This window comes from Vipera berus (genome assembly GCF_964194415.1).
Source record: "Vipera berus genome assembly, chromosome: 1".
NCBI classification, from domain to species: domain Eukaryota; kingdom Metazoa; phylum Chordata; class Lepidosauria; order Squamata; family Viperidae; genus Vipera; species Vipera berus.
The window spans coordinates 127,118,723-127,137,865 of record NC_138202.1 but is presented as its reverse complement, the minus strand read 5'-3'; the positions used below and the strand labels follow the sequence as shown (position 1 = coordinate 127,137,865).

At 37.4% G+C, this 19,143-nt stretch overlaps 1 protein-coding gene across 1 annotated transcript in view; it reads left to right on the top strand.

Moving 5' to 3' along the window:
• Positions 1 to 19,143, top strand: part of CNTNAP5 (contactin associated protein family member 5) — a gene marked incomplete at both ends in the record, with an annotated part of 429,095 nt that overhangs the window by 238,869 nt on the left and 171,083 nt on the right. Inside the window, 2 exons of the mRNA XM_081335453.1 lie at positions 407 to 556; positions 9,273 to 9,444. Coding sequence (XP_081191579.1) covers positions 407 to 556; positions 9,273 to 9,444 — 322 coding nt within the window. The remainder of the gene's footprint in view (positions 1 to 406; positions 557 to 9,272; positions 9,445 to 19,143) is intronic.

Here is a 19,143-nt window from a genome sequence, read left to right as displayed (position 1 = left end):
GATCTACATAATTGGTCACTTCCATGTAATATCAGAGCTCTGTCAGTAGTGAGAATTCCCATAATCAGATGAACAAGACACACACAATTATCCTGTCTGTTCAGGATGGTTCTTATTTACAGGCTAAAAAGCATGGCAAGTCCTTGTTCACATTATATATCCACAACAACAGCTTTCTGGATTTTAGATTGCTTATACCCTCCAGATTGGGGTGATTAGGCAAGTTGGCATGGATAACAACTTCAAATGAATGCCTGGGTCTTCAGGCTATGTTGCGCTTATGCCAAACATTCCACTATTGGGTTTTGTTGCTTCCTGAAACGATCACTGTTATTCACAGACATTATCTATTCGTTTTGGTCCCCATGTGAATGGTTGATCAGGTTTATACTTCTTTGTTTCTTAGGCAACAATCTATATGATGGCTTGTGGCACTCGGTTAACATCAATGCCAGAAGACATCGCATCACCTTAACTCTTGATAATGATGTAGCGTCAGCTGTTCATGCTACCACCGTTTCCCAGATTTATTCAGGGCACAGCTATTATTTTGGAGGTAAGCTGTAATTGCAATACACTATTATATTTACTTTCCTTTTAAAGAAAAAAAGCTATCATGTTTTAAAATTATTTTTGTTATTAAGAAATAATAACAAAAAAAGAAAAAAAGAAATTATATTGCTTCCCGAAAGGTTAAGGGAAAAAATATTTAACTGTCTGTCTGTCTGTCTGTCTACCTATCTTATTTCTAAACTGTTAAACTTTGAGGGGCTTCACAGGTTAAAAACAGAAATAAAATTTTAACAAAATGCAAAACAAACCCTAACATACAACCAGTCTACCGAGGGAAGCCACAAAAACGTAACTCCGTTGCAGCCACCACTAAAAGTGGAGGCCCCATCTCCACTCTTTTTTTTATTATTATTATTATTTGTGTTCATACTGATGGCTGCCAGCCAACAAGATAGTAAGCTGGCAGCCTGCCATGCTCCAGAGATATACAGACTCAGTCAGAACTTTTTAGAGGCAAAGAGTCCTTTTTACCTATAAAAATGACAAATGTAATGCAGTCAAGGCCTGGCATGGGTTGAGACCAGGAATCCAATAAACAAACAACAAATCCAAGGGAAAAGACAAGAAACACAGTGAAGTGGAATCTAGAATCCCTGGCACAACAGCATGATAAGGTAAACACAACAGAGCTGAGGCTTTAAAGGTTATTCTCACCTTTTTCTCCATGGGAATGAGATCAATAAATCAGCCACGCTGAGCCTCCATCCAGCTGCATGCTATGCATCAGAGTCTTGGCTGACCTCTCAGGCCTGTGTAGCTCTGCCCTCTATCTTCAGATCCTTAAGGCCTGCCTCAGCTTTGGACTGGATGGAGGAACCTCGGAATCTGAGAGGTTTCATGTGGGTGCAGGCAGGAATCCTGGGCCTTGCTGGATCTGCCTCAGCTGGAGCTCCAACCTAGCTGGGATCATCCCCTCCAGGAGTGTTATCTCTAGAAAGCCATGGGTGTATTTCCTCCTCTTCATCATCCAAAGACAGTCCAGCAGAGCTTTAATGCTGTACTGTGTCAGGCCTAGAGTTACAGTCAAGTTTTCAAAGATCATTTGTAGGCAAGTAAGGAGAGGGCAGTGTGGATCTCTGGTTGGGAGGGGATGCTATTCTTAAAGGGTTGTTGCTGCTACAACACAAAAGTCCTGCCTCCTGGGTCTCACTGAATCATACTCTTTAACTGATGGGACTTGGAGTGAATAGAATGGGTAAAGATTAGAGGAGAGAGGCAGTCCTTTAACTATGCATATCTTATTTCATGGAGGGCTGGTTATCACTTATAAATATTGGGGACTTCAACTGTTAACACATTTGCAATATAAAGAGAAATCAAAATAAGTCTCACACACCCCCTATGAAAATGTGTTAGCTTTCTCTAAAACTGGAGTAGCTAAAATGAACTTTGTGGATCCATCTCTCTGGCAGATCTCCAAGTTTTATCAAGTTTTGTAATGACAGAAAAGTTTTGTTAAATGTTTGAATGAAAGTATATTTGATTTTTTTTTATTTTGAAGCCCATACATAGTTGTTATGTATCATTGTGTGTTATCAAGCATAGTTATGATTCAAACTTTACTTAGAAGAGTGGTTGCTAATTTTTTCTAAAAATAGAAAAACCTTAGGGAAAAACATGCATTCTTGAAGATAATGTGCAAAATTCATTATGTTATGGAAATTGTTTACAAAAACTTATATTAGGCAAAATTACAAAGCAAAACACATGCCTGGGGAAATGTGCACCAAATGCCTACCAATCAGCACAAAATGCTTAAAGAAAGTTCTTCTGATCTGAAAAAAATAAATGTGATAAGATCATAAAACTGAAGAAATGTGAGAGAAAATAGGTTGATGGGGCGGGGGGGGGGTGAGAGAGAGAGAGAGAAAGAAAGAGAAAGGGAAGAGAAGGAAAGGAATTAGCATACAGTACTTGCACATGATTAAACCTTTAGCAACATATGAAGTTTATGAGCATCAACCTTACTTTTTCTCAACCAAGAACATTCCTTGCTGGCCAGTACCTTTTCTTGGCTGAGAAAAAGTGAGGTTGATGCTCATGCACTTCATCTGTTGCTAAAGATTTAGTGATGCACAAGTACTGTATGCTAATTCCTTCCCTTCCATTTCTCTCTCTCTCTCTCTCTCTCTCTCTCTCTCTCTCTCTCTCTCTCTCTCTCTCTCTCTCTCTCTCTCTCTCTCTCTCTCTCTCTCTCTCTCTCACACACACACACACACACACACACACACACACACGTCCCCTTAGCCAATTTCATCTCAAGTGCTTTATGGGGACAGTCTTTGAAAGATCCTTTGGCCTATAGAGGAAAGGATTTTTTAAAAAACATCAATAAGAAATATCTTTTTCTTTAAGTCTTCCTTCTTCAAAAGGATTCTGATAAGATTTTCACTGTTATTTCTCAATCATACCTTTCCCCTGAAAGTCTTTATGAACCTACCTTGTGCTTTTAAAAGCATGTATCATTCAATTACGTTGATTAGCAGCCACCAAGCTTGCCCATTACGTTGATTAGCAGCAAAGATTTTGCATGCATTAAAAGGATAGGAATTGAGACCAGTATTAGATAGATAGATAGATAGATAGATAGATAGATAGATAGATAGATAGATAGATAGATAGATAGATAGATAGATAGATATAGTTCTATATAAAGTATCCTTTTTCAAGTCAATATTCAATAGGATGCTTTGTCATTTTGTTTGTTATTTGGCCTTTGGTATAACTAAATTATACTGATTTTTTTTAAATCAGAGAGAATTGCTGAAGAAATGTATCAAAAAATAAATATGTCTGAATATATATATTGTAATGTCAGTTCCAAAATTTAAAGCCTAAGTACCATTCTAATGCTTTCATCTTAGAAACTTTAGATGAAAACTCATTTGTGATGTGGATCTAGGAGCCTTAAAATATTAGCCAAAACATGAAAGAAAGGTTAACAGCTAAAAAAAAAGTGTCTTGAGACATGGGATCTTTGCAGGGTACTGTCTGTGTTATCAATCCATAAAGCAGTCTGGAGAATAGAAGGTGTTGGAAATGGAAAATAAGTTTTTAGTGCTACAGAGTGCCACTTGAAGACTCTTCACTGTTCTGCTGCAGCACACTAAAGAACCATTAGCAGCTGGATGTAAGCTTCTTTCTTTGTGAAAAATAGTCACTGTGAAATATGTAAATTGTGTTGATCAGAATGGATGTAAGTGATCAGAACAGATGCTAACCACTGCTTGCGTCATTGGTCCTATAGTGGATAGAAAGAATGACCATGACCAATGACCATGAACTTGAGTCCAAAGATGTAATGTGAGAAATGGTTTCAGGCTTGACCCTCTTTAGTTCTCATGAAAATAAAGAGAGGGAGGGAGGAAGCAAGTTCAGATTTACAAGATTATGTTATGTAAACTTTATGTTAGTCTGCTTGGCTTTAATCTGGTGTACCTTGAAGGCTGATACATCCCAGCTCAGACCTCATGACTGCTATTTGTTTTTGGATAGCGTGTGTGTGTTTGTGTGTGTGTGTGTTTATCATATATATGAATTAACATCTGGATCAGATAATATCCGATCTCCAAATACTCTACAATGATGTATGCTACAATCTTTTTTGATAGAGCTGCCACTTACTGGATTGTTGTACTTTGACAATAAAGGTTTCTTTCTTTATTTATTGATTGATTGATTTATATTTGGTAAAACAAGACAATTTACATCAGACTTTCCCCTCATTCCCACAACAGCCAGCTTAACAGGTAGTTTGTAACCCAAAGAGGCTGACTAGTCCAAAGTCACCCAATGACTTCTCATGACTTAGAAAGGACTTAAAGTTTCTGTCTCCAGTCTGCCCAACTTTGGTAAATATAGGAGGCAAAATTTAGCTATTCCATTCACTATCCTGTTAAATCTTTGGCTCAGAGCATATTTTGAAGACCGAGTAGGCTTCTCTCTTTCTTCCCCCTCTCCCATACTCAAGTAGATACCATTAGGTGGAAAAAATGAGGTGGGGGAAAAAATGAAACTTTGATTTTGGGTTTTATTGATTAGATAGATCTGCTGTTATAGAAATGGCTAGTTTATACTATTATGTAAAAGTAAAAAGTTGAGGTTTGATATTACCTACTGCACCAAAGGGAGTTGGAAGTCAGTGCCTTTTCTTTCTTTTCCCTTTCTTTGCTACACTTTTCCCTCCCCTATTTTTCCTATTATTCGCTTTTGTATTTTATATTATAAACTAATAAAAAGTAGGCATCCATTAGAGACAACTTCGCTAATATTTCAACTAGAGATTCAAGTTTGCTTTATAGTCATGAAGGACAATTTGTCTATAGTTTAGATTTATATGAAAGTTCCTATGAGTATAATCAGGAAAGATAGCAATAGTAACATCGTAATGAAACATGATTAACAAGCATTTTGCATTTGGGCTCCATTTAGGTTCCATTTATATATATATATATATATATATATATATATATATATATATATATATATATATATATATATATATATACACACACACACACACACACACACATTTACATTTACATTTATATTTATATTTATATATAAAATAATCCTATTCCACTCTCAAATGAAATAACCAGCTATGGATGAAAATGAAATGCACAGCCACATCACTGGTGATTTCTGTGGAGTCTTTAAGATTTGGAATTAGTTCAATTTTTCAATAAGCATGTAATATTATCGTAGCATTGGCAAGAGCTGAGTGCATTTTTGTTGTTGTTGGTTGTTGTTGTTTTTTTTGTAAAAATCATTCTACTAGAGTCTCTTTAACCTCATTTTTGTTATTGTATTAAAAAGGATAGAAACAAGTTTGCCACTGTTTAACTGTGCTTGCTCAGAGGATTGCTTATATATGTGAAGTTATTTCTTTTGGAAGCTTGTCGCAGAATGCGGTAGTATTATAGAATTCATTTCAGTCTGATCTTTGTACTGCTGATATTTCAAAGAGTTTACTCTATGCTCCCTGATTATATCCAGGGTGCACAATGCTATTGGATGACATTTTCATTCTCTCTCTCTCTCTCTCTCTTCTCTCTCTCTCTCTCTCTCTCTCTCTCTCTCTCTCTCTCTCTCTCTCTCTCTCTCTCTCTCAGCATAATGATAGGTTTAGTCCAGCTGCTGATATAGCTTCAACAAGCTGTCATAAAAATCAGGGTAATTCAAACACCATCTTGTTAAAAAAAAGATGGCTCGGGATTTCTAAAGCTGAACTTGTCATAACGTTGATACTAGAATTGTAGCAATTGTTACTTTATTGTTGCTATGGCATAATTTTAAGAGGTTGCTACTGAGCACCATGGGAGAAGGGGGTTCTGCTTGGTCCGTGACCACTTAGTTCCACTCACCAAGTCCTATATTATGTCTTCCAGATTTTGCAGCAAGGTTAAGTTACGGTATATCAAAAGTAGATGGTTTTTAGAGTCTATTAGACATTTGGTAGACTAGCAGATAAGCATTCAGCTAAACTGGTCACTAGTTTCAAAATAAGGTATAACTTGGCATTTTAATATATTCTCAGCAAAGTCTATTACATTGTAACTTGTCTTTGCCTCCAGGTTGGATTATTATTGTTATAGTTCATTGCACAGTCAGTAAGATATGATTGTTGTTACATTAGACCACAGGTCTGCAACCCGCAGCTCCGGAGCCGCATGCGGCTCTTTCAGCCATCTCCTGCGGCTCCCAGTCCTCTGCCATGTGCAGTCCCCAAAAAAAAGTGGGGCTAAAAAAGTTCAACCAATCAATTCAAATATGCAGGGTAGGTGCATATCTTGCCTTGGCTCCACTCTTCAGTCAAACCTTGTTCTGTGCATGCGCGCATGTATGCACATGCGCAAACATTTTTTGCAGCTCCCAGTATTTCCTTCTGTGAGGGAACCGGTTCCGAGTGGCTCTTTCACTGTTTCAGGTTGCTGACCCCTGCATTAGACTGTTGCTGCTGCAGGGTTTTTGTTTTTTTCTCATTTATTAGCTTAGCTACATCACTCCCCATTTCCCAACCTGCGATTTTAACCTCTTTGCCTTTTTTATCTGCTTGTTATGTTTTTGTTTGGTACAGCTCACAAATTTATGTTGAGATTTGGTTTTTATCATATTTATTACTATGGATTTACATTTGCTATTTTTATATATCTGCTTTTATCTATTGTTGTGTACCTTTCAGAATCACCTTGGCAAGATTGGTGTGTGTGTGTGTGTGTGTGTGTGTGTGTATTAGTAATCATATATATATATAATTACTAAATAAAATAAAGAAATGTGACATCCTTATTTGTACTTTTAGAATAATGATAACATGTCATCAGCAGTTGCTGACATTGTGCTATGAAATCATTCTGAATCCCTAGGTGAGCCATTGTGAAAATAGATCGTGGAGTTAGGCTGTTGATCAACAGTAAAGAATGGCTACAGTGGGGGGAAAAGAGGAATTTGAAAGAGAAGAGATCTAATCCACATTCATAAGACTTGCAGGACTGATATTCAGTAGGAGTTTAACAGCTTTCCCCAACTATGTGCCATCTACAGATAATGAAACAAACTCCTATAGAAGGTACAAGGTTGGAGTGGATTATGTACTCCAGAAAGAAACTGACAAAGGATGGAGTGGAGAGATAAAAGACAAATAAATGAAATAAGATAAAGGAGATGATCAGGGGAAAAGAAAAAAAAGGAAGCAGTAAGCTGCCATGATCCCCAAAAGTGCCTGGCATGAGTACAAAACAGCTGCTCCAACAGCAGAAATTGCATCAGACTTTAAAGGCTGGTTTTCCTCCATCCTTATATTAATGCCCAACAGTAAATTGAACCTTTTTATGTCCATTAATCGAGTTTTATTTTAGTTAATAATCAGCTTATCTACTCTCATTATAAAGTAAAACTAATTATAGTGTGATAATTGCTGTGCTTAGGCTGCTTCTATAATTGTAGAGAAAGGAAAATGAGCAAGAGAGTACTTTAATGGGGATTTTTGATAACTTTAGTAAACAAACTGGGTCTTAAGATTAATGTTCAGGGCTCTCTCTCTCTCTCAGCCCTACTCATCTCAGAAGGTTGTTGTGGTGAAAATAGGAGGAGGAAAGTGTATTAGGTATGTTTCCCACCTGTAGTTATTTATAAAAAAATGATAAAGGCAGAATGAAATATAAATAAAAATAAATAAAATAAACCCAACCTCTCTTAAGATATTCCTAATAAGGTGTGCATGTCATTTCCATGCATTTCAGCAACTTATTGGTAAAGACATATATTATAATCAGAAAGTACCTGAACTTAAACTCTGAAGCCTGATAGAAAAAAAAATAATCAAGGAAGGGATTTCTTTGCATATGATCCTAAAACCTTATAGTCAAAGTAGATCATATACAGTATGTTGTTAGAAGGATGAATGCTTTGCCTTGATATAATACAACCTTTTAATTTGTGAACAGATATCCAAAGTAGGTTGTATCGTGTAGCTCCGATCCATGGGATCCCTCTGAAGACAACAAAACCCATGTTTTTAATTCTAGATCATGCTTTTTTTATCTTAAAAAAGAATAAAGTTTGAAGCTGCCCCAATATCGGCCTTCTATCACCATTATTACCTATTTTCTTTGTTGGAAAATGTATTTCAATTTATTACTTGTAGTTATCCCAGACTCCAAAAGACCTTTTTGATTGCTATATTAAAAGTTACAAAGTTCCCCCTTCCTGTCTCTAGTGATAACACTTCTGCCTTCCCCCCATCTGCAATTGAAAAGTCACATTCCTGCATCACATTCCTGCCTCTGGTGATAAAACTCTTTTACAATCACATTCCTGCCTCTGGAGATTCTTCATTTACAAGACTTGTTTCATGTAATTGCCCATGCCTCAAGATATGGCTTCCTGTCTCCTGTAAATTGTCTCTGCTTCAAGACTATGTCTTTCAAGTCATGTCTTCCTGTGATAACCTTTGTCTTCCCTGTTATGGTTCCTGTCTCCTGCAATCATCCCTGCCTCAAGTTATGTCTTCCTATGATTCTTTGTTAACATTTGTATAAGATAAGCTATGCATTATTGTTTCCTGTAATGACCTTTGCCCTCTTCATTAGCAGTTCTCTGTTAGCATAAACTATGTTTTATTGTTTCCTGTGATGACTTTTGCTCTCTTCATTAGCAGTTGTATACAATGAGTTATGTTTTCCTTTTGACCTTCCATATGTTGCTCCCTCATGAGTGTGTTCCCCCTCCCTGATGAAACAGCCTAATAAAAAGAGGGTGTGCGAAGCTGTTCGGGGGCAACAACATCAACCCCGGGCACTCTGTGCTCCCTCACCTTGAACAAACTCGTGTTGGTGCCTCAGTTTGTCCTAGGACTCTGTCTCTGAGCTATCACAGTTCCCAAGTGTGACCGTTGGAACGTCCGGCACACTGGGTCGGTGGCAAAGGGCAAGATCCTTCCCTATTCAAGGTGTTCACCCTTGCGAGGGTCCCTCTAAATTCTCACCCCTGTTACGGGGCTCTAAGAGTTGAGGCCAGAACCCTGACCGGTCGCTCATCGCAACAATTACTATAGAATTTGAAACTTAAATGTTCATGTCGAGCAAGCAATGAAAACACTAAAAATAATTAGACTTTCTTTCTATGAATCCCCAAGCAAATAAATTAACATTTCAGTATTCTTCATCTCACTGCTTTCTACCTTCTTTGTTCCACAGGTTGCCCTGACAATTTTACCAATTCAAAATGTTTAAATCCCATTATGGCTTTTCAAGGTTGCATAAGACTCATCTTTATTGATAACCAGCCCAAGGACCTCAATTTAGTTCAGCAAGGCTCCCTGGGAACTTACAGTGATTTGCGCATTGATATTTGTGGCATCAAAGACAGGTAATTATTCTCCTTTTCCTTTGTCTTGTTGTTTTCTTTCAGCTAAGTGCAGTTTTACCAGAACTGGAAATTTTAATATGCTATCATTATTAATATTAGGTTTAACAGAGTTGCTACTGCAAAACATCACTTCAAAGCAATGATAAAGTGTGTGAAATGTGTGTTCTCTCTCTCTCTCTCTCTTTCTCTCTCAGTTTGTGAAAGATGGAATATGCAAATTAAACCCTGCTATAGATTTGTGCAAAGATTAAATTATATACCCAAAGCACGTTTGACAGTTTTAAAGTTTAAATAAATAGCAAAGCCATTGTTTGAATCATCTAAATATGCCTTCTTCTCCACTTGTTTTATTTGAACAAATGTTGGGTTGCATGCTGTAGTGAACACTGTAGATTTTTGGAATAGAAGCAGAATAAAGTAATATGGATCTTGCTAGAAAATCAAATTATTTTAGAAATCATCCTGAGTACCAGGCTGAAGCATGAAAGCCAAGATTCATCCCTAATTCACTGGTCTAGCTTTATTGTTAGTAACAAAGAGGAACTGAACTCCCTTTGTATAATAAGGCAGAGAAACTTTTGGAAACTCAGTTACTTTTAGCTCATAAATGATAAAGATACTGATATATAGCAATTAATCTAGAATTGTGAGCTAGCATTTATTCACTGGTTTGCTTTGTTTTTGAGAAATTAATGTATATCTGAAGCTTCTGTTGTTGTGTACAATCACCAGGCTTGACTTAAACATTTATTTTAACTAAAAATATGAAATGAGAAACTAGTATCTTAGAAAGTGTAAAGCAGGCATGTCAAACTGCCGGCCCACGGGCCAGATGCGTCATGCCAAAACCACACCCATCCCATTGCTGACAATGTGGAAAAAGTTGTGATACGTCGCACGAAGTCACGTGATGTCGCGACATGCCTGGTGTAAAGTGTCTGATTTCAGCTTGAACTTTGTTCATAAGAATTTCTGTGGAACTTAAGAGTATAGTCTCCATTGCCATTCTTTGAAATTAAAAAGGCAAATCATTGTGCCTCAGTGCTTTGCTTAAATTAATGTCTACCTTCCTAGAAAGACAATCCAAAAATGAAGCATTAGGAATATTCGGCTTCCCTTTTTTCCCCCCTATGGTTTTATACTGGAGAACTTTGTGATTTTTATTAGCCTGGGCCTCATGCTCCATGGTTCGCTTGTTCAGGCTGCATTACTTTAGGAACAGCCCCAGTAGGAAAACCTGCCTAAAGGAAATATGCATACAAGTAGTTACTGTAGTACTTGTAGATGTATATATGGAAGGTCTTTCCAGCAAAAATCCTTTTCAGTACTGTTTGCAGAACTGCTTCTTTGCACCCAGTCTGCAATGTCCGTACTATGCCTGAAAGTCTTTAAGGTGGTCATCTTCAGTGCATGCTTCAGGCAATCCTGATTTTGAAGCACTTCAACCCACCCTGCTAGAGCAACATTGCTGGTTCACGTTGGTTCATCATCCTCATCAACAAAGACAATCATGCTAATATGAATCTTTCAAAACAAACCTAAGTCATTTTGATCTATCGTCTATCTATTGGATTTAATGATAGATAGATAGATAGATAGATAGATAGATAGATAGATAGATAGATAGATAGATAGATAGATAGATTATCTATATTTCTATCACTGAATATGTCAATAGTACTTTGACTCAATGAATCTTCCATCAAATCATCTCAGTTGTGTAAACTGAACCAGGTTTCTGCTTCAAAACTATAGAATGAAACAGGGCTCCAAAGCCGTTCACAGCCTTCCAAAATGCCCTACAGATCCCAGAGTTTTTCTGCTATTGCTAAGTTTGCTGGGGAAGGTATATAGTGTGACTTCTACACTTCCATAGATAGATACTGCTAGAGATATGAGTGATGTATTAGACTTTTTTGATACTGCAAAAGGCTGCACTGAAATATGCTTTGGGATTGACATGGGTGTACTGGTCGCTCACCCTTAACTGTGTTTGGCCTGAGATCACAGGGCTACTGTGTGAGCCCAGGGATATATGTGCCTTCTGTAAGGAGGTATTAACAGATGTGTGTCTACCCATGCCTGTTCCAAGACAGCTTTTCAGCTTCTAACTGAAACTACTGCACATTCCTGCAGTGGTCTATTAATTGTATCCCTGCATTAAACTCTCTTCCTCTCAACTCTTGTGGGGTGGCAAGGCTTAGGTTGCCTTGGGCTTCATGCACCTCATCAGCTCTCAACATCTTTCACACCTCTTTAACAGCTTTGCTGTCTTTTCTTGTAATGGAAAACACAACTGGTAGTTTAGTTAAGCTTTCAGTATCCCGAATAAGGGCTTAAAGATGATCAGTCCATTATCCTATATAAATTATAGGATTAGGTTGTTCCACAAATATGGCTTGTAATTTGTGAAGGAAACTGAACCATTTCAGGTTTAGTAAAGACAATTTGTATGCCTTTTAATGGATGTTCTATTTATCTCATTGATATACCCAGTGAATATGAATGTGAATACCTTTGTTGGATATTTTAAATAGCAAAGTAGTCCCCGACTTACAACTACAATTGACTCCAAAATTTCTGTTGCTAAGGAAGACATCTGTTGATTGAGGTTTGCGCCATTTTACATATTTTGCATATTTGATAAGTGAATCACTGCAGTTGTTAAGTTAGTAACACGGTTGTTAAGTGAATCTAACTTCCCTATTGACTTTGCTTGTCATAAGGTCACAAAAGGTGATCATGTGATCCCGGGATGCTGCAACTGTCATAAATATGAGCCAGTTGCCAAGTTTCTGAATTTTTATCATGTGGTCATGGGAATGCTGCAACGGTTATAAGTGTGAAAAATGGTCATAAGTCACTTTTTTCAGTGCCATTGTAAATTTGAACAGTTACTAAATGAACTGTTGTAAATTGAGGACTACTTATATTTGAGAAATACAACAGAGGATGGTATTTATAGTATAAAATCCTAGACATTCTTACAGTTCAAAGGAGATTTTGATGATCACTGCTGTTACTAACTCTGCAGAAATCTAGGTGGGACCAATTCAGGGCAAATAAATGAAAACATAGGAACAAAATTGACTTAGTGTGTGGGGGTGGAACAATGTCTTAAGAGAAGCTTTTTTTTTACCTTGCATCTTTATGATTAAAATGTAAAGATTATGGGATTGCACATTAAAAAAGAGACGGTTCAGATTTCAGTACCACAATGAAATATAATCCATCTTCATCTTTTCCAGTAGCATTAAAAACTGAAGCAGCATTGAAAGCAAATCCCAGAAACTTGAGGTGTTTTTTTTTTCCCCCTAGCCAATGTATAGATTTGTGTCATAACGGGATCACTGTCTTGTCATTGAAAGCTTTCAAGGACTGTGATGTAAGAAAGCTGTTTCAAAACAGCAGCTCTGGTTCTGTTTGTGAAAGGAAAGGTAGGAGCAGTTGCTTTTACAACTCAGGTCTATATATTGGTTATACAGTATAAAGCTCAGATCTCTGGGATTTCCCCATTAAATGCATCCCTATCTTGTCATTGAAAGCTTTCATGGACTGTGGTTTAAGAGAGCCGTTTTAAGCAACAGCTCTGGTTGTGTTTGTGATAGGAAGGGTAGAAACAGGGTTTGTTTTCTTCGTTTTTTTCCCCCCTGCAGAGAGTGATTGAGGTCCCTTCTTTAGCTTGCTGGTGGTGTGGGGGGAGCCCTTCATGCATTCCCAGTCAGCAGTTGATAGCATTTATTACTTCTGGTTCTTCTAGGCATTTTCTAAAGAAAGGGAGAAACAGCAGTACAGTAGTCACCTCCTGCAGAGAAGGCAGCCGCTGTTGATTAACTCCTTCTTTCAAGTTTAGATTGGGCTCTGAAGACTGACTAAGAGAGGCATGTTGAGATGTGTCCTTTTCTATGAACTGGAGACGGAGAGAAATAAAAGTGACCGACTTCTACAAGGGAAGTTGACTGCTGCTGTTTCTTTATTTAACACTTCAATTTGCCTCTACACACTCACTCACGGGCTTTCTTTTTCCTTCTTTGTGAAACATGCTATGGCTCACCTAATAATTTCTGGAGAATAAGAGAACAAAGAGCACTTGCTCGGGTTGCATCTTGTTCTCCTTCATCACTACAGCTCTTTGCAGTCAAATAATATTCTGAGCAACTGGATCAAATGTATTTCCCCCCCCCCCCTGAATTCCTTCCTAACTCGGTCTCCGTGGTAGGCTTCTCCTTTTGATCACAGAATCTTTATTTCACCTGCCAGCTATTTTTCTTTTAATTGTTTTTATTTATTATTTTCACTTATATTTTTTTTATTTAAAAAAGTCCCCCCCCCCACAGGTTAAAAAACAAATTTTAAGTTAAAAGTAGAGAAATAGAGAAAAGTAATAGAAAATTGAAAAGGAAATAAAAAAAGATAAAAAGAAGGAAAAATTAAAAAAACTAGTACAATACAAAAGACCTACTTAGTAGGAGTTATAAGTACATTTAGATTTTACCCTTTCTCTCTAAGGTTACATCAAACTTCTTTCTATATTCTACTTTTTTTAACGATCAAATCCAAAAAATATCAGTTCTTTTTTCCTCCAGCAAAAAGTCCATAAGGGATTTTAATTGGAACAGATTTTGATCCACCAGACCCAAATCCTGAATTTTGGCCTTTGGGAGTATGTTGTGCCATAGATTTACCCTATCGTCTGGAAGCAGTCAATCTATATGCACCATGACATAAATTGTCTGGTGCTGTATTGCCACCACTTTCCATAGAAACTTTTGTGTGAAGCACCAAGGTGAGGAAAGGCAAAAGGCAGGTAACAGTGATATGGGGAATCCTATCTATAGTTGGAATCCATGATTTTATTTATTTATTTATCTATTTATTTATTAACTTTATATGCTACCCATCTCATCTAGAGGTGACTCTAGGTGGCTTACAATCAATAACAACTATATAAAACAATGAAACAATAGAAATAACACTAAATTTGGTTTAAATTTGACAAAGATGGGAAGAAGGGAGCAAGATGCACACGGGGAGGAGGTGGGTGGAGGAGGTGAATCTTAGTCCAGCAGTCTCCGACTTTTGTGGCTTGGTGCCCAGATGGGGAGAGGAGAACCGAGCTACGCAAGCAGTGGGCTGGCACACACTCACATGCATGCACAGCTCAACTTATGCAAATTGAGCTGTGTGTGCATGTGCACGTGTGCTAGCCCACCTGCCTCACTAGATGAGCTGCGCATGTGCGCACTGACTAACTGCTCGCATGGCCTGGTTCCAACTAGGCCACGGCCTGGTACTGGGCTGTAGCCCGGGGGTTGAGGACCCCTGTCTTAGTCCATTAATCGCTTTCAGAATGACACTATTGAGGCTCCAGGCCAGTTGGCAGAGCCAGTCTTGAGGACCTTTCGGAAAGCCAAAATGGTGGGTGTGGATCTCACCTGGTGAGGCACAACGTTCCAGAGAGTGTGAACCACGGCAGAAAAGCTCTTCCTCTAAACTCCACCAGCCACAATTCCTTGACTGATAAAATCTGCAGCATGTCCATTCCGGCAGCATGGGTGGGGTGGACCAATCTCTTTGGGGAGAGAAATGATCATTTAGAATTAATATGGAAGCTTGTAAGAATGTTCACATAATACATTACATAACTTTGCACTCCATACATAAAGATAAAGATTTCAGAGTGATCTACACATATGGGTAAATGCAGGATTAAGAGTTTAAGGGTGCATTCTGTTAAAACATCATCTGCATGCCAGTCTCCATAGAGGAATTAGATCTTGTCATTGATTGCCTTTTTCCATCCTAACTTCACATTTTTAACTCTCCAATTGCTTCTGAATCTACATACAGTAGCTGCCTTTACCAAATTACACTAATTTCACTTTATTAGTCTATTCTGATCTCTATTTGCAATTATTCATCTACTCATGGTACTGTAACATCCCCATAACACACACTTTAAAACATAATTGTTTTTTTTAAATATGTTACTTCTAAATTTTAAAATCTATTGCTGTAGCTTAAATTATTATTGATCCTCCTTGCTTCCTTCCTTCCTGTTGTTTGTTCTAAAGTGTAATTTCAGACTTAACATTTTTTCCCTCTCCTAATTACTCTTTCACATACTCATACTACTGGCTTCTGTGTTGTATTACAGAAAATAGACCAGAGGGAAATTAGAGGCTAGCAAAAGCTAAGGAAGAAAGAAAAGAAATCAAGGAAAAAAAATAGAAAAAAGGGTTATTCTTGCATATTTCAGTTCTTCTTCCATATTTAATTTGTAGAGTACAGCTCAGATTATTAATGCCTTTTCTTTAAATGAGACTGGCCAGAGAAATGAGAGACTTTCCTCTCTAATTATGCCCCATGTGTTTCAATTGCATTTGTTTTATATCGACATCAAATCCCTTCACTTGGCTTTAGGAAGCAAATATTTAATAATTGTCTGTGCCCTGATATAATTGATGTGCAGCCAGCTAAGAAAAGCTATCTAAGGATACTTCTTTGTCGTCCTTCTTTATTTGTGGTTACATTATTTACTTAGCGAACTGCTGTATGTATTCTGCATTCATCCTTCTCTTTTCCACCCTACAAATGATGCTAGCCAAACAATGGAGTCTAAGTTATGGGTAATGGTTATGGCCATGATCATGGGACTTTCATGATTGCCCCACTTCAGCGTCATGGAAGGTCTGAAAGTAACTTCAATACCAGTGTTGCTGTTGAACAACCTATGTTCATGAATTGGCATCCAGTGAAATGCAAGGAGCTAAACGAAGTCTCATGACCATTGATGGTCAAGATGTTATAGGCATTTCCAAGCCCAGTTACCTGAGATATTACTTATTAATTAATTTATTAGATTTATATGTCATCCTTGTGAAGTTCAACACAATGTATATATAACTTCCTCCTCCATTTTTTATCTTTACAACAAAAGCCCTATGTTGTATGTGGGTTGAGAGACAGTTATCTACTCAAAGCCACTTAGTGAACTTCTATGGCTGAAGGTGGACTTAACTCAGGGACTCCCCTATCAGAGTCCAGTACTTAAACCATTGCAGCATACTATCAAGAATAAAAGTCTAGAATAAAATTATCACTGAAAAACCACCTGTGAATATTTTTGCTTTCTAAGATTCTGAAGTGGGAAAAGTGAAAGATCTCTTTCGACTAGCTTTAATCAAATGTAAATAGAGTGTCCATCTAATAGAAGAGAATATTTGTCGCTCAGAGTTGAACCTTGGAGTCTTTGTTATTCTCTGAGCTTGGTTGTTTTCTTACAGACATTTCATTACCCAAACTAGGTAACATCAGTGCTAGAAAAAAGTGGGGTTTCTCTCTGTTTATATACAAGTGGCTTGCCCTGTCAGTGTTGGTTGGAGTATTATTGGAAATTCCTTGATTAGGCTGTTGTTTACTATTTGTCTGAGTTGGTAATTCCTTGAATGGTATATTGTTTGCTGCTTGATTTTTGATCTAGTGTTAATTCTGTTGTTAATGTCTGCTGTCCTGGGTGTTGATTGCTGGCAAGGAAGTGTTTTGGTGTTTTTTTTTTCCCCTTTTCAGCTTTTTGATTGTTTCTTTTGAATGTGTGGAGATGTTGTTTATCTTTATGTGCCTGCTAATGGCTGATTTGTCTGAGTGCCAGGCTTCAAGGAATTCTCTAGCATTCTTGAACTTAGCTTGGTCTAGGATGCTAGAGAATTCCTGTCATCAAACCTGACATTAGGTGAACATAACACAATTTAAATTGCAATATCGTAGTAATAAAATAAATGCTAATAAACATGATGGCATGCAAGATAATAATGCCTACTTTATCTCAGTAGACATTATCCTCCTCATCAGCAATAATGACATCAAGGCAATAAATATATTAGGCACAGAACAAAAATCCTTAGATCAGATTTTTGTATTGCCCAATAGTCCTTTTTTTAATTTAACTTACTATATTGCTGACCACCTTCTGTTATATTGCTATTATTATTTTAAGCAGATTTTGCTCGTGCCCTAGATTATTCGTTTTTCTCTCTGATTATTCCTGGTGTGCACTTGATAGGAGAAACAGTCACTGCTAGCTGTCAGAGAGCTGAGAACTTCTTCTGTGACAATTATCGGCAAGAGTTCATTATTTTAAATTAGGCAACTCAGGTAAAACAGGCTGGGAGAAAGACTGGTGACAGAAGCCACTAGTTGTAATAATCTTAGGAACAGGAAAGACATGGATTCTATCCTTTGCAGACTTTTCTTTCTTTCTTTCTTTCTTTCTTTCTTTCTTTCTTTCTTTCTTTCTTTCTTTCTTTCTTTCTTTCTTTCTTTCTTTCTTTCTTTCCCTCCCTCCCTCCCTCCCTCCCTCCCTCCCTCCCTCCCTTCCTCTCTCTTGCCAAAAGGTTACTAAGGGAAGAATATGTTGTGTGACACATTTGGAACACCTAGAGAGCTTCCCATGATTAACTGGTAACTAATTTAAGAATCTAGGACTCTTAAACGATAGCTATATTTGTCTCTTTAAGCTGCCCTTGGGCATAGCCCATGCTTCTATGCCTCAGAGGTGATGATGCAGCAGCTAATTCCTATTTTGAAAGCAGGATGTATATATTCAAAACCTAAGGCAGAAGTAATTTGAGTCGGAGGCAATTACATTGAGGCCCTTTGCCATAAAGCGCTACTGTTGAAAATGGCAGTGTAGCTTTTGCTAGGGGATGAAAATCCAAACACCTTAATAAAGTTATATGAAAAAAAATATGATTACAGTTGTTCTCATCTTATTTGAAGGAAAATAAATTGTTTTCTATATGTTTTCTCTTTCAAAGAAATATGAGAATTGCTCAGTTAAGAGATGGGCGCCATATAAATTTAATTAAATAAATAAGAATAGATTTCGCCATCAATGAGAGTCCTGACTTTTTAGAATTTCTAATTCTGTGAAAGACTACATTTCACAACAGAAGGTCGCTGTACAAGTCCTTGACTTACAACTACAATTGAGCCCAAAATTTCTGTTGCTAAGCGAAGCAGTTAAGTGAGTTTTGCCCCATTTTATGATCTTTCTTGCTGCAGCTGTTAAGTGAATCACTGCATTTGTTAAGTTAGTAACACAGTTGTTAAATGGATCTAACTTTCCCATTGACTTTGCTGATCAGAAGGTTGCAAAAGGTGATCACATGACCTTGGGGCACTGCAGCCATCATAAATATGAGTCAGTTGTCAAGCATCTGAATTTTGATCATGTGACCATGGAGATGCTGCAAAGGTCCTAAGTGTGAACAAAAACCATCATAACTCATTTTTTCCGGTGCCGTTGTAAATTCAAATGGTCACTAAGTGAACTGTGGTAAATCTTCAGGCACCCTACCTCAGTACAAGGTTTTCAAGATAAAAAAAGCAGATCCCTTCCCTTCCCCATCTCTGTCTCTGTTTTCATGCCTTATCTTTACTAAAGCCTAAATAGGCAGTGCTTGTTACGTCCTTTCAATTTTTACTTTGAGTCCAGCTTCTTATATTTTTGGAGCAAGCTAAGAAGATAGCTCTTGGAGCACAATATTGATGGCACAGGCCAAACTCATTATGAGTCGTGACCGAAATTCAGTAGAGCTTGAATTTGTCTTCTAATGTGCACAAGAGTATGAACATTCAATTATAAGGTAATTAGTTGAATAATTGTGAGGTTATTGTTGATAATTAATTTATAATATG